Genomic DNA, 22,654 nt, shown 5'->3' with positions numbered 1-22,654 from the left:
GCTCCCCTTTCCTTGTTCCCTTTCATGACAGAATTCTTAAGCTACTGTGTTTTTTTCTGCTTAACACTCACCAGGCTGGTTACTGGAAACCTCTTTCTTGTTTTCCAGAAGGTGGCACTCCTGCTCATGTTTGCAGTTTCTCCATTGTCCACAGACCAGGTCTGTTTTTTCTGAGATCACTCAGTTGACCAGATTTGCTCTCACTGCTACACTCAGGAATGTGAACACGGAGCCAGTTGCAGGGTGGGGAGAGGTGTGGGTTTAGCACTGGGGAGTCTAGTGGATCTGGTGGGGGGAATCCTCTGGTGAGGTACTCCTAGAGGCTCATGGGTGGACTTCCTGCTGAAATCCTGAGACCCGATGCCCCTTTAATTCCTTTGATATTTCTATCTGCCTCTTAATTGATCTCCCTTCTCCCTCCATTCATAGTCTGTCTGCCTCAGTAGTCTACATAACTCTAGAGAGAATGGAGTTCCTCAGCTGTGTCTCACATTACCAGTGTAGCTGGGCACGGATTCATGGCTCTTCTTCCTGTGCAGGAGAGTTTGCCACTGCTGAGTAGTTCCACCTGTGCAGTGTTATCTTGAAGAGGGTGGTGCTGGGGAAGCTCCTTTCACTGTCTCCACTGTGACCAAACTGACACCTTTTTTCTGCCCCAGGAGTACACTGGAATCCCCTGTCAGGAAGACTGGGCTTCCACAAAGTCTCTCTCATTCATGGGTGTCTGCCTAAGTCAGCAGTCTCCAGTCTTTACTGGACTATGACCAAATTGGGTTGGGGCAGTTTTGCTGTTCCTGCTGGCTTTGAAGCCAGTGCTAAGGTCTGTCTGCCTATTACTGGATGCACACGTGGGAGAGATTCCTCCTAGATCCTTTGGCATATCATGCCAGATACCACAACTCCACAAAGGCTCTTTAGTTCATAGATAGATGTCCAGTTGACTGTTACAAAAGCAGGACAAAAAGGAGGAATGTCTTTTGTCACTATGATGTTGACATCACTAGTTCCTCTGATAATTTTTAATCTCATCTATCTCCTTATGTAGATTTGCAGCCCAAATATTATCATTATTGTAATACCAAAAAACACCAAATCAAAATTTTTGTTTAAGAGATTCTGGGTTGGTATTGTGCCCATGGTATCTGACAAAAGTAATATAAATCATTTGTGAAGAAACAAATTTTAAACACAAGCGTCAATAATTCTAACATATAACTTTTAAAGAAACATGAAGTCAAGATTAAAAATAATCACTAAGCCACAAGTTAACAGGGCACCTTGTGTAAGTCAGCCATATCATTAAACTGTAGAATCAGACTTGCAAAAAGATGTATTTAAATCATTACATAGTAATTTCAAGAAGATAATTTCAATATTTTAAATAGGTATTTATACATATTTATAATATGTATAAATAAAGAATACTATGAAAAGTATGATGAACCCATAAGAGACTATCAAAACTAAGTATCTGAGAAAAGGATAAAAAAAAGAATAATGGAGAGAAAACAACATATTATGATTTAAATTAATGGATGAGTTAGCCCGTTAGCACAACTTATGATAGAATGAATTTACTAGAAGAGAAATTTGTAAAAATTAAACAGAACACATTAGAGAAATACAAATAATGGATATTTCAGTGATGTGGAGGATAGAGCTAGAAGATTCAGCATACTCTAACTGGCGTTCCATGGGCATATAATAGAGTTATAGAGGCAATTTTGAGTAATATCCGTGCTTAGTAGACAGCACAACAGGCTTAAGTTTACCATACTGAATAAATGGACATTAGAGAAAACCATGAATATCTCCATGAGTAGAAGGAGATGTTCATTATGTACTGTAGCTGTTCAATAAGTCTTTTTTGTTGTCATAATTATTGGCTATGATTTTGATGGTGATGATGATGCAGAATGCAATTTTATGCTCTTTGCTCACAAAATTCTCCTTCCATTCAGTCTCACTGTGGACAGAACCTCATCTAATTCCATGATGGTAAACATGTAGTCTGTCTGCGACCATCTCTCCTTCCATAGTGATGGCAAAATCTTAGTATTCTTTTCCAATTAATCTCCTCTTTCCGTCAGGGTTCTTCTCAAAACAGTGCATCGTGAAGAAATGACTGCACTGATTTTAGGAAATGAATCCTTCTACCTTACTTCCAAGACTAAAGTCTTATGCTTCTATGGATATTTTATCTTTTTATTCATTTTTGGAACTCAGAGGCTGGGAAATGGTTAAGGAAAAGGAAGACATGCTGGATGGATAATGCTGATAAATTTTTGTAGTTCATAGACACTGGTTATGCCATTAGTGCCACATTCTTTCTCCAGGGAATTCTCGACTTTTACTCATATCCACAACTTCCATGCTATGACATCTATTTTCTACCTTTCACAGCACCCCACGATTTACCTTCCAGTTTAAGTTCATCTGAATAAAAATGTGTTTGTGTTGGGAGATGTTCTAATGACCATCTGGAGAGATGGCAGCTAGTGCATCTTGAAGAGGACATACAGTGCCTGAGGCAAAAATATTCTTTTGATTATTTACCATTTGGCCTCATGACTTAGTGCTTGCCTTCCGTGGACTGGCTCCAATGAGAAAAAGAGAAAGAACTTCCAGAAATCCTGCCTGAATTTCCTAATCCCCATGTTTATTGCCTAAGTATCGAAACCCTTACATGAGTTCAACCCATTCTACTTTATAGAAGAAGCCTTGAACCTACGAACCACGAATAGACTCAAGGGTGATTTAGCATCCAATAAAACCATATGCACGGGGGCTGGCCCCGCGGTCGAGCGGTTAAGTTTGCACGCTCCGCTATGGCGGCCCAGGGTTTTGCTGGTTCGGATCCTGGAAGCGGACATGGCACCACTCATCAGGCCACGTTGAGGCGGCATTCCATGTGCCACAAATAGAAGGACCCACAACTAAAATATACAACTTTGTACTGGGGGGATTTGGAGAGAAAAAGCAGAAAGAAAAAGAAAAAAGAAGATTGGCAACGGTCGTTAGCTCAGGTGCCAATCTCCAAAAGAAAAAAAATTAAAAGAAAACATACAGAAAGGTAGTAAGTGGTTACAGTTTGCTGGTTATAGGGTCTGGAGTTTACAACAAATTTCAAAAGTATCATTGACCCAAAGAAGATCAGGAATCACTGTCCTAGATAATTTAACTTGTAAGTATCTCTGATTTGAGAAAAGAAAAATCTGCACCTGCAAAGAAGGGAGCATAAAGGCTCTTTCAGTCTTGTCTTATATAACTTCTCAGGAGACTTCCTAGAGTCAAAAGTTGGTTAGGTCACATCTATTCCCAGGCTGCTTCTTGGTTTGTGACTCTTCCCATCATCGTGTTATATTATTATTATCTCTTTCCTGGGTTTATGAAAACAGAAAGGCAGTTACAAAATTGCCCACCCTCCCTAATTACAGATTAATTGAATATTAGTTCCCATGGATATTTTAAAGAGCACCGACTTCACCATGCTCGTTTGACATACGAGGCCCAGCATGATTCTGGGGCTTCCTCAAGCACTGAAACAATATCAGAGCCATAGCTGAGCAGAATCGTTCTGTTTCACCATTTAGAGAGATGACAGCATTTTCCTAATTTAGTCAATTCCCCATTGTCGTATATTTGTAACATCTGGAACTGGAAAACCTTAAGACATTTTAGGGAATAATGTACGAATGATGTCTATTTACTGTCTTTCATTGGCAAAGAGAGAATGACAATATTTTTCAGTTAAGATGGAGGAAACAGGTTAATTCAACATTCATGATTCAATGTTGTATATTTAGTCAGCTGCATGATTGCAAAAAGAAAAAAGAATATTTCTTTGTGTTTTTTGAAAATGAAACCATTTTTACCTCTCATCTTTTTCTCCAGAGATGGTACCAATCAGGTCCATGGAAGGAGAGAGAAATCACACCTCTGTGGTCATGTTTGTTCTCCTGGGACTCTCAGATGAAAAAGAGCTGCAACTTATCCTCTTCCCAATTTTCCTAGGAATCTACCTTGTGACTCTAATATGGAACCTGGGTCTCATCATCCTAATCAGGATGGACTCCCACCTGCACACACCTATGTACTTTTTTCTCAGTTTCCTGTCATTTTTAGACATCTGCTATTCTTCTTCCACCAGCCCAAGGATGCTTTCAGACTTCTTAAGAGATGTAAAAATGATTTCCTTCACTGCCTGTGCCGCCCAGTATTTTGTTGGGTGCTGGATGGGTCTGGCTGAGTGCTGCCTTTTGGCTGCCATGGCCTATGACAGATATATTGCTATTGGTAGGCCTCTGCAGTACTCAGTCGTCATGACTCCCAGCCTTTGTCAGAAGATGGTTGCTGGGGCCTGTGGGAGTGGTTTCCTTGGTAGCTTATTTCTAACAGTGGCTTGCTTTCATCTCTACCACTGTGGGTCCAATATCATTCCAAATTTCTTCTGTGACATAACCCAGATTATTTCCTTGTCTTGCTCTGATCCCTCCATCAGCCAAATGGTTCTTTTTCTGGTGTGTACTTTTGTTGGGTTCAATTCTTTCCTAGTTACCATCTTATCATATGGTTTTATTGCAGCTTCCATCCTGAAAATATCTTCTGTGAAAGGTAGTGCCAAGGCCTTCAATACTTGTGCCTCTCACCTGGCAGTTGTAACAATCTTCTATGGCACAAGCCTCTCTGTGTACCTGCTTCCCAGCTCTAACCACTCCAACAAGCAGGACAAGGTGCTGTCAGTGTTCTATGTTATCTTTATCCCCATGTTAAACCCTCTTATCTATAGTCTGAGGAACAAGGAGATCAAAGAGGCCCTCAAGAAGGTGATAAAGAGGCTAACACATTTTACTCAGTAAGAACCATATTCGTGCAGGTATTATTTCCTCTATAAAGAAGACAGGGCTAGGGGCCGGCCCAGTTGCACAGCAGTTAAGTTCACACGTTCCGCTTCTTGCTTCTCGGCGGCCCGAGTTTTGCCGGTTCCGATCCCGGGTGTGGACATGGCACCACTTGGCACACCATGCTGTGGTAGGCATCCCGCATATAAAGCAGAGGAAGACGGGCACGGATGTTAGCTCTGGGCCAGTCTTCGTCAGCAAAAAGAGGAGGACTGGCAGTAGTTAGCTCAGGGCTGATATTCCTCAAAAAAAAAAAAAAAAGAAAAAAAAAAAGAAGACAGGGATAAAAATACGGAAGTGACCTTTTTAGAGACACAAGATAGCTAGGCAGAGAGAAGTGAAAACTTGGCTCCTTGATTCCTGGTGCCATTAAGTTTAGCTGCCACCACCAAGTGATCTCTTTGAGGCAGTGTCATCAACATTGAATTCAGTTTAAAAAGCCTGTTTCCATGATTAGACCCAGTTATATAAAACTATTTTTTGAGAACAGTTTGTGATACATATTATACGTCAAGAAAATAAAAGAAGCTATGAAGCCACACAGACAATTCTTTCCTCGCCAATTTTCTTCATTTCTTTTATTTATTTTTAATTGTTGAGCATTCATTTATATTAATTAAAAATAAAATAATGTAGAACAAGTAAACATGTGAAAATTAAAAATAATTTTAAAATGAATTCTTTATAATCTTAGAGAGAGAGAGAGAGTCTGAGACTGAGAGACATAGAAAGAGAAAAATGGAAAGTGAGAGAGAAACGCAGAGAGAGAAAAAGAAAGGGAACAGAGGGAAGGGTAGGGGAGGTGAGGAGAAGAGAAAAGACAAAAGGAGAAGAGCAGGAGAAATATTGATCTGATTTCACTCCCAAATAACTTTGTTCCCTCTATCTTACTCCTTGAGCCTCCTTGTGAAGTGAATTTTAAAAAATAATGGGAAAAAAATGGTAGAAAGAAGCAGTACTTTTATGGTCAAGAGTTGGGAAGATTCTCAGAGACTAGAAAGAAATCAAAATCATCAATTTCTGGGCATAAGTGGCCTGGAGATGCCCCATGGTAGCTTCTCAGAGACAATACAAGACTTCAGAAATGATGGCTGTACTGGCATGTCTAGGGAGGTGAGACTCAAGTTCCAGGGGTCTGAGCCTCTTGGGGATTCCAGGCTCTGTCATAAATTAGTTTTATTGTATTCCTTATTGTTCTATATCCTCACTTTTGCATAGGAAATCATGCCGTGTCAGCCACCGAGGGCTGCTATGATAATTGATTCAGGTCAGGGAGTTGAGAAAGTGTGTATATCTAAAAAGAAAATGCTTTGTAAACAGGGAAGCATTCATATATCTAATTTATTTTTACCAAACTATATTGTCAGCCAGCTGTGTCATTTTTGGCAAATCTTTTAGCTCTTCTGGCTTCAAGTCCCTCAATTTGAAAATTATGGTGTTAGACTAGACAATCTGTAATTCCTTTCCAGCTCAAATGATTCCAAGCTTGTTAAAAGAAAAGCTATAATCATGAGATCATAATTGGGCCATGAGGAAGTGGGGAATTGAATCAGAAGGGATATGACAAACTGGGGCGTGAAATTACTATGGAAAATATGCCCTGAAAACCATGACTCCAGAGAGCAAGTACCTGGAGAGTTTTCTCCCTATGGTTGTCATTTTTCCTTTCACCTCTGCCCTAATAACACAGTTAAGAGGATTCCCAGTTGTGGGTATCTCTTTGGTGAGTGAACATCCAATTTCATGGCCTAAACCATGAAATCTTGGAATGCAATGGGACTCACCTGAATAATTCTTTTGAAAAGAAATAAGCAATTTCAACCTTTGGCAAGAACTCTGTTATCCTGGGGAATCTGGGTCAAGGTCAGAGGGCCAGATTTATAGAAAACAGTGATACTGCGCTATCTCAATATCCATATGATTCTCCCAGTAAGACCTATGTGAGTAAGATTTATGGTCCTTATAAGTTTTATAAAGGTTATGATATCTCCCATTCTATAACTCTTCATTCTCCCTTGCTCCACACCCTCCTCTTATGGCTCTTCCTTAGGTTCTCTTTCTTCTTAACCAAATTCTCTGAGCTTCAGTGAAAAGAAGAATCTTTACAGTAAAATGTCAGGTATTATTCTTGGATGAGGGCAGAATGATCTGTTCACTTCGTGAACTTGGGTGTTTAAATCTATCCCCATATTTTGGAAGTGTCAGGATTGTTTATTGCAATAAGTTTTCTGCTCCTTTCTGTCTCTTTTCTTCTTCTGAACCACAATTATTCTAATTGTGTTTTGATGGAATCCCATAGACCATGTAGGTTTTCTTTGCATTTTGTCATTCTTTTTTCTTTGCTTAGCTCTGACAGGGTAATTTCAAACTTTCTGTCCTCTAGCTCACTTATCTGTCTTGCATTTGCTCTACTCCACTGCAGATATTCTCTATTAAACTGTTCATTTCATTAATTGAATTCTTCAGCTTCAGAATTTCTGTTTGGTTCTTTTTTATAATTTTTATCTCTTTAGCAAGTATTTCGTTCTGCTCATTTTGTTATATCTGAGATTTTCTCTGCCTTTGTATGGGTACACATGCTGCATCCTCTTGCTCCTTCTTGTTGCAGAATTCTTAAGCTGTTGTGTTTTCTACGCTTATTACCACTAATTAGATTGGCTACGGGAAACCTCTTTTTTCTTTCCCAGAATGAGGTGTTACAGCTCATGTTTGTAATTTCTCCCTTTCCCACAGACCCACATCTGTTTTTCTGAGAGCACTCAGTTTACCAGATTTACTCTCACTGCTGCCCTTGGAAATGTGTACAAGGATCCAGTTGCAGAGTGGGGAGAGGTATGGGCTTAGCACTGGCAGGTTGAGTGTCCCATGCATCTGGTCAGGAGATCATCTGGTAAAGTACTCCTGGTGGCTCATGGTTGAACTTTCTGGTAAAATCCTGAGTGCAGTCAGCAGCAACTATGCCTTGTTAATGCCCCTCGATGTTTTTATTTGCCCATTTCCTCATCTCTCTTCTCCCTGCAGTCATGAACTCTCTTCTTAGTAGTCTAGGTACTTCAGGAGAAAGACAGGTTTCTCTGGCTGTGTCCAGCACTACAGGGGTAATCTGAGTGCTCATTCACTGTTCTTTTTTCCCTGCAGGATAGCTTGCCACTGCTGAATAGTTTTGCTTGTGCAGTGTTACCTTGAGGGGATGAGGTGCTGCAAAAGCACCTTTCATTGTCTCAACTGTGACCAAATTCATACTTTTTTTCTGTTCCACCTAGTGTGCTGGAATTCCCTCTCAGGAAGGCTGGGCTTCCACAATGTGTCTCTTATTCATGGGTGTCTTCCCAAGTCTGCACTCTCTAGGCTTACCTGACCATAGCCAAGATGGTTGGGGCAGGTTCACTGGCCACTGCTGACCTTTTAGCCCATAATGAGATCCATCTACCTATTGCTGGATGCACAGGTAGGCGAGATTCCTTCTGGCTTCTTAGCATATAGTGCCAGATACTACAACTCCCACAAAGGTGGTTTTGTTTGTGGATGGATATCCAACTGACTGCTACAGAAGCAGGGCCAAAAGGAGAAATGTCATTCACTGTTAAGATGCTGACATCACTCCTTCCCTTGATAATTTTTAACGTCATTCATCTACTTATGTAGACACACAGACTAAATATTATTACTATTATGACACCAAAAAACACCAGGTACAATTTTTGTTTAAAGGGGTTTGGGATTGGTGTTGCACCTAAGGTATCTGAACTTAGTAATATAGAATCATTTCTGAAGGAAAACATTTCAAACTCAAGTGTCAATGATGCTCACAAATAATATAAGGAAACATGAACTGAAGATTAAAAAATCACTGAAAACACAAATAAACAAAGCACCTGAGCAAGAGTTAGCAATAACATCAAACTATAGAATGAGACTTGCAAATCTACGCATTTGTATTATTAGATGGTGATAATTTAAATGTTTAACAATTTAAATAAATATAATATTGAAAGTATGATAAAATAAGAGATTATCAAAGCTGCTAATTGGGGTAAAGAACAAAGTGTAATCTCTAGGGAGAAAACAAAATATTATGATTGAAATTTGAAATTCAGTGACTGAGGTAAACAGCCAATTAGCACAACTTATGATAGAATGAATTTACTGGAAGAGAGATCTGTAAAAAGTAAACAGAACACAGTAGAGAAAGACGCATAATGTGTGTTTCAGTGATGTGGAAGGTAGAACAGGAAGATTCAATGACATACATTTAGTTGAGGTTTCAGAGGCATATAATAGAAACATAGAGGCAATCTTTAGAGTAATGTTTATGTTTGGTAGATGGCACACCAGATTTAAGGTTACCATATTGAATGAATGGACATTAGAGGAAGTTGTGAATATTTCTGCAAGTACAAGAAACCAGTACGTATTTTAGCTGCTAAATATATCTTTTTGTTGTCATGAGTGTTAGTAATGACGATGGTGATGATGATGAACAATGAAATTTCTGTTCTCTTCTCACAAAATCCTCCATCCATTCAGTCTCACTGTGGACAGAACCACATTTAAGTATGGTAGAGTAAACACACAGTCTGCTACCATTTCTCTTTCCATGTTGAGGGCAAATCTTGAATTTCTTTTATATTTAATTTCATCATTCTTTCAGAATTCTTTTCAAAACAGTGTACTGTGAAGTCATGACTGATTTGATTTGGGGAAAGGAACCCTCTACGTTACTTCTCAGGCTATAGCCTTATGCTTCTGTGGGAATTTTCCATTTTTATTCATTTTTGGAACTAAGAGTGTGGGAATTGTTTGGGCAGAAGGAAGACATTTTGGATAGCTAATGCTGACAAATATTTGTAGTTCATAGACGTAGTTTACTTCATTCATGTCACAGCCTTTCTCCAGGGAAATTTCCAAGACTTCTACTTATATCCACAACTCCCAGGCTACATTTGACGTCTATTTTCTACCTTTAACAGAATGTGATGATTTGCTTTCTAGTTTGAGTTCATCTGAATAAAAATGTGTTTGTGTTGGAAGATGTTCGAATGAGCATCTGGAGATATGACAACTATGGCATCTTGAAGAGGGCATACAGTTCCAGATGTGAAAATATTCTTTTGGTTATTTACCTGTTGGCCTGATGACTTAGCGCTTGCCTTCCCTGGACTGGCTCCAATGAGAAAAAGAGAAAGAAATTCCAGAAATCTCACCTGACTTTCCTAATCTCTGTATCCATTTCCTAAGCATCCTAACCCTTACATGAGTTCAAGTCACTCTACTTTCTAGGAGAAGGCTTTAATATGGGCACCAAAAATAGACTCAACGGTGATTTAGAATCCAAGAAAACCATATGCGATGGTGGTAAGTGGTTGCAATTTGCTGGGTAGAGGGTCCAGAGTTTCTAAAAGATTTTTAAGTATCACTTACCCAAAGAATATCAAGAATCACTGTCCTAGATAATTTAACTCTTAAGAATCTCTGATTTGAGGGAAAAAAAATCTGCACGTACAAGGAGGGGAGCATAATGGACCTTACTACCTTGTCATATCTAACTTCTCAAGAGCCTGTCTAGAGTCAAAAGTTGTGTAAGTCACATCCATTTCCAAGCTGCTTCTTGTGTGACTCTTCCCACCATCCCATTACTTTATTCTTATATCTCTCCAGGTTTTATGAAAGTGGAAAAGTAATTACAGAAATTTCCAGCTTCCCTGATTGCAGACTAATCAAATACTAGTTATCAAGGAGATTTTAAAGAGCTCATACTTCACCATTTTCATTTGACATACAAGGCCCAGCATGATTCAGGGGCTTCTTCAATCATTGAGTTAATATCTTAGCTGTGGCTGAGCAGAATCTTTGGATGATAATACAGAAAGATGATGTATTTTACTGATTTGGTCTATTTCCAAAGTCTCATATATTTGTAAACTCTGGAGTGGTAAAACATTAAGACATTTTAGTGATAATGTACTAATGATGCTCATGTACTATCTTTTGTCCTAAAAGAGAGAGTGAAAATATTTAACAGGGAGAATTTTTTTTTGTTAAAAGTTGGTGATTATACATGAAAGGCACCAATTAATTCAACATTGATAATTTAAGTTTATATATTTAGTCAGCTGCATTAGTGGAAAAAATGAACAGCATTTAGTTTTGTTTTTTAATAATAAATCCTTTTCCTTCTCACATCTTTTTCTCAGCAGATGGTATGAAGCAGGTCCATGGGAGGTGACAGAAATCACACCTCTGTGGCCATATTTGTTCTCCTGAGACTCTCAGATCGAAAAGAGCTGCAACTTATCCTCTTCCCAGTCTTCCTAGGGATCTAATTTGTGACCCTCCTCTGGAACATGGGTCTTATCATCCTAATCAGGATGCACTCCAACCTGCACAAATCTGTGTACTTTTTTCTCAGTTTCCTGTCATTTTTAGACATCTGCTGTTCTTCTTCCACCAGCCCAAGGATGCTTTGAGACTTCTTAAAAGAAGAAAAAATGATTTCCTTCATTGCCTGCGCCACCCAGTGTTTTGTTGGGTCCAGGATGGGTCTGACTGAGCACTGCCTCTTGGCTACCATGTCCTATGACAGATGTGTTGCTATTAATAGGCCTCTTCAGTACTCAGCCATCATGGCTCCTGGCCTCTGTCAGAATATGGTTGCTGGGGCCTGTGGGAGTGGTTTCTTTAGTAGCTTAGTTCAAATAGTCACTTTCTTTAATCTCTACAACTATGGGCCCAGTCTCATTCAACATTTCCTCTGTGACATAACCCAGATTATTCCCTTGTCTTGCTCTAATCCCTTCATCATCCTTTTTCTGGTAGGTATTTTTGTAGGATTTGGTTCTTTCCTTGTTATCCTCTTATCCTATGATTTCATTTCAGCTTCCATCCTGAAAATATCCTCCATTAAAGGTAATGCCAAGGCCTTAAATACCTGTGCTTCTCATCTGGCAGTTGTGACACTGTTCTCTGGCATGAGCCCCTCCGTGTACCTGTTTCCCAGCTCTAACCACTCCAAGAAGCAGGACAAGGTGCTGTCAGTGTTCTATGTTATCTTTATCCCCATGTTAAACTGTGTCATCTACAGTCTGAGGCACAAGGAGATGAAAGAGGCCTTCAAGATGGTGATGAAGAGGGCGGCACATTTACCTCAATAAAAACAATACTTGTGCAGGTATTATTTCCCAATAAGGAAGACAGGGGTAAGAATATGCAAGCGACCTTTTGAGGGTCACAAGATAGCTAGGTAAAGAGAAGTGAACACTTAGCTCCTTGATTTTTGCTGCCCTTATGTTTAACTACTACCTTCAAGTGATGTCTGAGGCAGTGTTATCAACACTGAATGCAAATTACAAAGCCTGTTTCCATGAATAGAACTAGGCTGATAAAGCGCTATGTTTTCTGAACAGAGATACTGTCAGACCTTATATACAGAGAAGTAGGAAGAACCTAGAAGCCACACAATTTTTTCCTCACCCATTTTCTTTTTTTTAATTGTCAAGCATTTATTTATATTTCAATGAAAATAAAATAATGTATAAAATTAAATACGTGGAAATTAAAAATAATTTTTAAAATAACGCTTTATAATCTTGATCCTGAACAGAGAGAGAGAGAGAAAGAGAGAGCAAGTGTTAGAAGGAGAGACACAGAAAGGTGAAATGGATAAAGAAGACAGAGAGAAAGGAAACAGAGGGAAGGTGAAGGGAGGAGAGGAGAGGGAAAAAGATTGGTCTGGCTTGATTCCCAAATAACCCTGTTCCCTCCATCTTACACCTCAAGACTCCTAGTGAAGTGAGTTGTCAAGAACAGATGTGAGGTGCCAGCTCCGTGGCCGAGTGGTTAAGTTCGCACACTCCGCTGCAGCGGCCCAGGGTTCGGATCCTAGGCGCGGACATGGCACCGCTCGTCAGGCTATGTTGAGGTGGCGTCCCACATCCCACAACTAGAAGGACCTGCAACTAAGATATACAATTGTGTACAGGGGGGCTTTGGGGAGATAAAAAAAAAAAAAGATTGGCATCAGTTGTTAGCCCAGGTGCCAATCCTTAAAAACAAAACAAAACAAAAAAAAGAACAGATGTGAGAAAGAAACAGTAGAAAGAAGGGGCACTTTTAAGGTCAAGAACTTGGGAGCTTCTCAGAGGCTGGAAAGAAGTCCAAGTCATCAATTTCTGGGTATAGATGGCCTGGAACATTCTCCATGGTAGCTTGCCAGGGACCACGGAAGACCTCAGAAGTGAACGCTGCCGTCGTCAGTATAGGGAGGCAGGGTCGGAGTCCCAGAGATCTGAGCCTCTGGGGATTCCAGGACTACATCTGACCAGCAGAGCCACCAGACTTGCAGGTATCATGAAGACTTGGAATCCAACCAACAGAATTTAACGAAAATTTAAAAGAGGTTATTTTAGACAAAAATTTATAGACTAAGTTTCATACATATTATATTAGCATTCATACAACACTTAACATTTCATATAGTTACACTGCATAAATGTGATTTTTTTTTCTATTACTATGTGCAGTTGGCAGGTGAGAAATTATCCTCATTTTACAAATAGAACTTTGGGCATATTGAGTCCTACCATGTTCTTCCCACTGTAGCAACAATCCATGTAGAATCTCACAAAGCATCATTTGTGGAACACAAATCCTTCTTACTGACATGAAACACGTCCTTTATCACTATCCATAGGCCTCAAATCCATATGTATGGTGTTATATCTTTAAAACTATCTTAAGCCTCTGTTCATTTTAGAAGCTGAAATTATTGCCGTTCTTATCAGGGGGGATATATAGCTACTAATGCATTAGCAAGTGTTAAATCAAATAATTAACCCATTGCCCCACCCACCCCTTTCTCCCTAGAAGTAGATCAAAGCTAAAGTAGATCAAAGCAAAAATGAGACCTTTCTAAAACATCTCTGTATCCCTGAAAATGGCAGATATGTGAGCTTTTATTTAACAAAAACATAAAAAAAAGTTTGTGAGGATGATCTTAAGTAGATATTTTTAATGAAGCATTAGTAATGCAGCATAATATGTTATGAAGAACTCCAATTCAGAACACATGAATTAAACCTACTATTAACAGAAAGCATGTTGCGTAATATTTCTTATTGCTCCAATATCCTCACTTATGCATAGGAAATCATGCCATGTCTGCATTACAGGGCTGCTGTGATAATTGATTCAGGTCACGGAGTTGAGAAAATGTATATATGTATATATTTAAAATAAGCTGCCTTGTAAACAGGGAAGTGTCCACATACGTAATTTTGTCATCAAGCTATTCAATCAGTTAGCTGTGCCATCTTGGGCAAATCTCTTAGCTCCATTAGCTTCAGGTCCTGGAAACTGAAATTGTTAGGTTGTATTATCACTGGATGCTTTTCAGCTCAAATGACTCCACCTTCATTAAAAGAAGAGCTATTATCAGGAGATCATAGTAGGACCATGTGGAACAGGGGAATTGAATCAGAAGGGACATGGCAAAGTGGGGCATGAAATTAGCAGGGGCAAGAACTCCATGATAGCCAGGACTCCAGAGAGCAAGTACCTGGAGAATTTTCTCCTTCTAATTGTCATTTCTCCTTTCATCCTTGCTCTAATAACACATTTAACAGGATTCCCAGTCTAGGGCATCTTTCTGGCAGTGGGTGGACAGCCACTTTCATGGCCAGAGCATCTATCTCGGAGTGCAATAGGGCCCATCTGAAAAATTCTTTCAAAAAAGAAATAAGCTATTTCAACCTTTGGCAAGAAGTATTTTCCTGGGGGATCTGGGTCAAGGTCAGAGAGCAAGATTTATAGAGAACAGTGGATTCTGTGCTATATCAATGTCTCTGTGATTTTCCCAGTGAGACCTACATGGAGTAAGATTTAGGTTCTCATGTTTTATGAGGTTTATAGTCTCTCCCATTCTGAACTCTTCTCTCTCCCTCACTTCCACACCCTCCACCAAGGACTTTTCCGAAGGACTTTTTCTCCTTACCAAATTCTCTGACCTTTAGTGAAAAGAATAATCTCTAAACTAAAACATCAAGTATTACTCTAGGTTGAGGGGCAGATGTTAAGTTCTGCAATTTCTTACTGATGCGACCTTGAACTCTGTTGGCTTCTGTTTTTTACCTGTAATATGGAAAATAGGACCATCTAGAATTTCATAAGACAATGTCTATAAAGCTTAACAGACCATAGAAGTTAATAGTTGAGCACTGAATCAAAAATCATAATTTGTTGAATTTCCAGGGAATTAACTGAGATCAAAATATTGTTGTCTAAGGATGCGCACTCTCACAACTCTTATCCAACGTAGTATTGGAACTTCCAGCCAAGTAATTCTGCAAAAACAAAGAAATAAAAATATCCACATTGAAAAGGAAGAGGTACAACTGTCACTATTTGTGGATGAAATGGTTTTATATATTAAAAAACCCTAAAGAATCCAGCACAAAACAATTAGAAATCATCAATACAGTACAGTTGCATGACACAAAATCAACATAAAAAATAAGCTTTGTTTCTACACACTAAAAATGAGGTAGGAGAAAGAGAAATAAAAAATACAATCCCATTCACATTCACAACAAAAAGAATAAAATGTCTAGAAATAAATGTTATCAAAGAGGTTAAAGAGCTATACATTGAAAACTAAAAGACAGTATTGAAAGAAATCAAAGAAGACACAAAGAAATGGAAAGATATTTCAAGCTCATGGATCACAACTGATTTTTTAATGTTGATTTTATATCCTGCAACTTTTCTGAACTTGTTAATTACTTCCAAAACGTTTTTGATTGTCGTTAGGATTTTCTACATGTAAGTTCATATCATCTGCAAATTCCAAATTTGGATTTATTTTATTTCTTTATTTTGCCTCTCTGCTCTAGTTAAGACTTCCAGTACTATTTTGAATAAGAGGGTGAGAGTGAGCACCCTTGTCGTGTTCCTGATGTCAGAGGGAAAACTTTGAATTTCTCACCATTGGGTATAATGTTAGCTCCGGGTTTGTTTCACAGGCCTTTATTATGTTGAAATGTGTTTCTTCTGTATACAGATTTTGAGGGTTTTAATCATGAAAGGATATTGTACTTTTTCAAATGCTTTTTCCACATCTATTGAGAGGATCATATGAATTTTACCTTTCATTCTATTAATATGGTGTATCACATTTATTGATTTGTGCGTGTTGAACCATGCTTCCATCCCAGGGATAAATCTCACTTGGTCATGGTTTATAATCCTTTTACCATGTTGTTGAATTTTGTTTGCTAATATTTTATTGATAATTTTTGCATCTATGTTCAGGATAGATATTGGTTTATAGGTTTCTTGTGGTGTCCTTATCTAGCTTTGGTATCAGGGTAATGCTGGCTTCCTAAATTGAGATTAGAAGTGTTCCCTCTAGTTAATTTTTTGGGAAGAGTTTGAGAAGGATTGCCACTAGTTCTTTAAATGTTTGGTGGAATTTGCCAGAGAAGCAGTCTGCTTCTGGGGTTTTCTGTATTCGGAGGTTTTTGATTACTTATTCAACCTCCTTACTCATAATTGTCCTATTCAGATATTCTGTTGCTTTCTCATTCAATCTTAGTAGCTTGTATATTTCTAAGAAGTTATCCTTTTCTTCCAAATTATCCAATTTGTGGGCATATAATTTTTCATATTCATCTCTTATGATCTTATGTATTTCTGTAGTATCATTTGTAATGTCTCCTCTTTCATTTCTGATTTTATTTATTTGAGTCTTTTTTGTTTTATTCTTCACCTACCTAAAGGTTTTTCAATTTTGGCTATTTTTTCAAAAGCTATCTCTTAGCTATGTTGATATTTTAATTGATTTTCTGGTCTCTATTTCATTTATTTTCACTCTGATCTTTGTTTTTTCCTTTTTTCTACTCACTTTGGGCTTAGTTTGTTCTTCTTTTCTAGTTTCTTGAGGTATAAAATTAGGTTGTTATTTGAGATTTTTCTGTATTCTTAATATACGCTTTTATCGCTAAACACTTCCCTCTCATAACTTTTTTTGTAGCACCCCATTGGTTTTGATGTATTATGTTTTCAATTTTATTTTTTTCAAGAAATTTTTTACTTTTCCTTTTGATTTCTCATTTGCTCCCTTGGTTGTTCAGGACTGTGTTGTTTAGTTTCCACATATTTGTAGATTTTCAGGTTTCCTCTGGTGTATTTCTAGTTTCATACCAATGTTGTCAGGAAAGATACATGGTATGATTTCAATCTTAATTTTCTAAGAATGTTTTGTGTCCTGACTTATGCTCTAGTCTGGAACTGTTCTGTGTGCACTTGAGGAGAACGTGTATTCTGCTGCTATTGAGGGAAGTGTTCTATAAATGTCTGTTAGGTCCATTGGGTCTAATGTGTGTTTCAAGTCCAACATTTCCTTGATAATTTTCTGTCCAGATGATCTATCTATTGCTAAAAATTGGGTATTAAAGTCCCTATAATTATTGTATTGGTGTCTGTTTCTCTCTTAAGATCTGTTAGTATTTGCTTAATATATTTATGTGCTCTGATTTGGAGTGCATATGTATTTACATTTATTAGGTTTGCTGATGAATTGACCCCATTATCATTACATAATGGTCTTCTTTGTCTCCTCTTGTTTTCCTATTTGGCTTAAAGTCTATTTTGTCTTATATAAATATAGCTATTCTCGCTTTTTTTTTTTATTTCTACTTGCATGAAATATCTTTCTCCATTTTTCATTTTGAGTCTGTGTGTGTCCTAAAGCTTTGTATGTCCTCTATGAGTCTCTTGTAGGCAGTATATAGTTGGATCTTGTTTTTTATGCATCCAGTTCTCAGCCTTTTGATTTGGTGTATTCAACCCATTTATACTGGGATTGATTATTGATGAGTGAGGACTTATTAATAATATGTTATTCATTGTTTTCTGGTTATTTCTTATTTTCATTGTTTCTTCTTCATCTGTTTCTGCCTACCTTTGTACATTGGTGATTTTCTGTGGTGATGTGCTCTGTTTGCTTTTCTTTGTCTTTTTTGAATCTATTCCAGATTTTTGTTTTGTGATTACCATGAGGCTGATATAAGCATCTCATAGAGAAAGCAGTTCATTTTAAGCTGATAGCAACTTAACTTCAATTGTCTCCAAAAGCTCTACCCTTTTACTCTCCACTTTTATATTTTGTCATTACATTACCTCTTTTTATATTGTGTATTTAATATATTATAGTAGCTATAGTTACTTTTAATGTTCTTCATTTTTAACATTTATACTATATTGAAGTGGTTAAAACATCATGCTATTACAGAATTGAAGTTTTGTATGTTTCTATGTATTTACCTTTATCACTATGTGTATACTTTCATACGTTTTCATGTCACGTTGATGTCATTTTGTTTAGGCTTTAAAAAGTCCTTTCAGCATTTTTTTGCAAAGCAGGTCTTGTGGTGATGAGCAACCTCAGCTTTTGTGTTTCTAGGAAAGTCTATTTCTCCTTCCTATATGAAATATAACTTTGTAGGATAGAATATTCTTGCCTGGCAGTTTTTTCTTTCAACACTGACTATATCATTCCACTCTCACCTGGCTGTAGGATGTCTGCTGAGAAAATTGTTGAGGGTTCATAATGGAGGTTCGTTTGTAGGTTACAATCTTTTTTCCTTGGTTGTTTTTCTCTTTTTTCTTTGACTTTTGACAGTTTTATTATAATGTGTCTTGGAGAAGTTCTTTTGGCATGATATAGTAGGGTGATCTGTTACTTTTTTGATCTTGGATGTTTAAATCTCTCCTCAGGTTTTGGAAGTTCCCATGATTATTTCTTTAAATAACATTTCTACCCACTTCTCCATCTATTTTCCTTCTGAACCTCAGTTATTCTAATTTTGTTTTGATGAAATCCCATGGATTATGTAGGCTTTCTTCTCTCTTTTTCATTCTTTTTTCTTTGCTCTGCTCTAACTGCAGTATTTTAAACTTCCTGTCCTCTAGCTCACTTCTCTGCCTTCCATTTGCTCTACTCTACTGCTGATGCTCACTATTCCATTGTTCAGTTCATTACTCAAATTCTTCAGTGTCACAATTTCTGTTTGGTTCATTTTTATAATTTCTATCTTTTTGGTGAGTATCTCATTTTGTTCATTTTTTTTCCTGATCTCCTTGAATTGTTTTTCTGAGTTTTCTTGTAGTTCATTGAGTTTGTTCAAAACAGCTACTTTAAAATCTTCATCAGCTAGGTCACAAAATTTTGTGCCTTTCAGGTTGTTTCTTGGAGAATTATTGTTATTTTCAGGTGTTGAAACATTTTCTTGATATTTCATGTTTCTTATAAGTTTGTGTTACTACTTTAGCATTTGAAGTAGTAGACATCTCCTTAAACCTTTACTATTTGCCTCAGGTAGGTTATACAGTCATTTGTGATGTTATATCTGAGTTTTTCTCTGCCTTTATATGGGTACACGTGCTCCGCTCTTCTTGCTCCCTCTTTTAGGAGCAATAATTCATAAGCTATTGTGTTTTCTCTGGTTCTTACCACTAACAAGCCTGGCTACCTAAAATCTCTTTTTTGTTTTCCAGTATGTGGCACTACAGCCCATGTTTGTGGTTTCTCCTTTGTCCACAGATGCAGGTCTGTTTTTCCAAGAGCATTCAGCTTACCAGATTTATTCTCACTGCTGCTCTCAAAAAGTGACAAGGAGCCAGCTGCAGAGTGGGGAAAGGTGTGATTTACCACTGGGAGGTGGGTTTTCCCATGGATCCGGTTGGGAAGTCTTATGGTGAGGTACTCCTAGAGTACCACAGGGGTAGACTTTCTGCTGAAATTCTGAGTGCAGTCAGCACGAATTATCCCCTTTTACTGTACTTTGATTTTATTCACTCCTTTCTCATCTCCCTTCTCCTTACAGTCATAGACTACTCGCCTCTGTTGTCTACGTAGTTCTGGAGAGAAATAGGTTTCTCCAGCTGCATCCAGCACAACCAAGTTAGCCTGGGAACTTACTCACTATTCTCTTATCCCTACAGAAGAGTTTGCCTCTGCTGAATAGTTTAGCTTGTACAGTCTTGTTTGAGCAGAGGATGGTGCTGGGAATTCTCCTCTCATTGTCTCCACTGAGACCAAATTTATACTTTTTTCTTCTCCAATAGTGTGCTGGAATCCTCACCCAGCAAGACTGGGCTTCCACAAAGTCTCTCTCATTCATGGCTGTCTGCCCAAGTCAGTACTCTCCAGGCTTTCCCTGACTGTGGCCAAGATGTGTTGGTGCAAGTTCCCTGGTTCCTGCTGGCTTGGTAGCCCATAATGAGGTCTGTCTGCCTATTACTGGGTGCATAGGTTGGCAAGATTCCTCCTGAGTCCCTTGGTATACGATGCTGAATATTACAATCCACACAAAGGAGTTTTTGTTCTTGGATAGATGTTCAATTCATTATTACTAAAGCAGGACAAAAAGGAGAAATGTCTTTTGTTGCTATGATGCTGATGACAATTCCTCCTCTGATATTTTTTTAACTCATCCATCTACTTTGGTAGATATACAGTCTAAATATAATCACTATTGTGATGCTCCACAAAAGAAACTATTCAAAATTTTCATTTAAAGAGATTCTGAGCTGGTGTTGCCCCCAAAGGATCTGAGAAAAGTAATATAGATTATTTCTGAAAGAATACATTTTAAACTCAAGTATCAATGATCTCACAGATAAATTTTAAAGAAACTTGAACTTAAGATTAAAAAATCACTGAGCACACAAATAAGCAAGCCATCTGAGCAACAGCGAGCAATAACATCAAACTATATAAGGAGATTTGGAAAACTATGTATTTATATTATTAGAAAATAATAATTTAACTAAGTATGTTTAAAATGTTTAAGTAAAGGATACTACTGAAAGTATGATGGAACAATAAGAGACTTTCAAAGCTGGCTATTTGGGTAAAGAACAAAGTGCAACCTGTAGAGAGAAAATAAAATATTATGATTGGAATTTAAAATTCAATGGGTGAATTAAACAGACAATTAGCACAACTTAGAGTGAATTTGCTGGAAGAGAGATCTTAAAAACTAAACAGAACACAGTAGAGAAATACAAATAATGCATGTCTCGGTGATGTGGAAGGTAGAGCAAAAAGACTCAACATACATCTAATTGGGGTTCCAGAAGGATATAACAGAAATATAGAGGAAATTTTCAGAGTATGGTCTGTGTTTGGTAGATCAGACTTAAGGCTACCACTTGAATGAATGAACATTAGAGGAAGCTGTAAATATCTCCATGAGTAGATGGAGAAGATCAGTACATATCATAGCTGCTTAATAAATCTTTTTGTTGTCATGATTGTTGGTTATGATGATGGTGATGATGAATAATACAATTTTCTGCTTTCTTCTCACAAAATTCTCCCTCCTTTCAGTCTCAGTGTGGACAGAAACACTCCTAAGTCTAGGATGATAAATACATTGTCTGCTACCATTTCTCCTTCCATATTGGTGGCAAATCTTGATTTTCTTTTCTAATTAATTTCTTAATACTTTCAGAATAGTTCTTTAAAAATGTGTCATGAAGCAATAACTGATGCCATTGTGAGAAAAGAATTCTTCTACCTTACTTCTCAAACTGTAGCCTCATACTTCTGTGGGGATTTTCTATTTTCATTCATTTTTGGAAATAAGAGGCTGGGAAATGGTTGGGGAGAAGGAGGATACTCTGGATGTCTAATTTGTAGTTCATAGACATATTTTATTCCATTAATTCCATAGCTTTTCTGCAGGGAAATCTCCAAGATTTCTACTTTTACCCATATACGCAACTTCCAGGCAACACTTGACATCTATTTTATACCTTGCATGGCTTCCCATGATTTTCTTTCTAGTTTGAGTTCATCTGAATAAAAGCGTTTGTGTTGGGAGATGTTCTATGACCATCTGGAGAGATGACAGCTGTTGCATCTTGAAGATGGCATACAATGCCCGAGGTAAATATATTTTTTTGTTTATTTAACATTTGTCCTGAAGACATCATGCTTGTCTTCCCTGAACTCGCTCCAGTGAGGAAAAGAGAAAGAATTTCCAGAAATCCTGGCTCAGTTTGCTAATCCCCATGTCCTTTGCCTAAGCATCCAAACTCTTACAGATCAGTTCAAGTCACTCTACTTTCTAGGAGAAGTCTTAACCTGTGCACCATGAATGGACTTGAGGCTTGAAAATCCAATGAAACCGTATGCAAAGGTGGTAAGCGGTTGCAGTTTTCTGGGTAAAGGGTCCAGATTTTCCAACATTTTCAGACATATCACTGACCTAAAGAAGATCAAGAATCACCCTCTTAGATAATTTGAGTTTGAGGAAGGACAAATCTACACCTGCAAGGAAGGAAGCACAGTGGCTCTTTCAACCTTCTCTTATCTAACTTCTCAGGAGCCTTTCTAGAGCCAAAAGCTGGTTAAGTCACATTCATTTCCAAGCTGTTTCTTAGTGTGTGACTCTCCCCACCATCCCATTACCTTATTCTTGTATCTCTCTAGGCTTTATAAAAACAGAAAGGCAGTTATAGAATTGCCTACCTTCCTGGATTACAGATTAATTGAATATTAGTTCTCAACGAGATTTTAAAGAGCACCTACTTCGACATCCTCATTTGACATATGAGGCCGAGCATTATTCAGGGTCTTCTTCCAGCATTGAATTAATGTAGAGCCATGGCTGATATTATCAGAGTCATTCTGTTTCATCATATTAAGAGATAACAGTATTTTCCTAATTTAGACTATTGCCAATATTCAC

At 37.8% G+C, this 22,654-nt stretch overlaps 1 protein-coding gene and 1 pseudogene across 1 annotated transcript; both read left to right on the top strand.

Moving 5' to 3' along the window:
• The first annotated feature begins 3,896 nt into the window (after nucleotides 1–3,896).
• Nucleotides 3,897–4,859, top strand: OR5BB14 (olfactory receptor family 5 subfamily BB member 14). The gene is given in 1 exon segment (NM_001391376.1): nucleotides 3,897–4,859. A coding segment is annotated over 1 exon segment (963 nt).
• Nucleotides 11,117–12,052, top strand: OR5BB24P (olfactory receptor family 5 subfamily BB member 24, pseudogene; annotated as a pseudogene).

The sequence above is a fragment of the Equus caballus genome, chromosome 12 (assembly GCF_041296265.1).
Source record: "Equus caballus isolate H_3958 breed thoroughbred chromosome 12, TB-T2T, whole genome shotgun sequence".
Taxonomy (NCBI): domain Eukaryota; kingdom Metazoa; phylum Chordata; class Mammalia; order Perissodactyla; family Equidae; genus Equus; species Equus caballus.
This window is presented reverse-complemented; position numbering and strand designations above follow the sequence as displayed.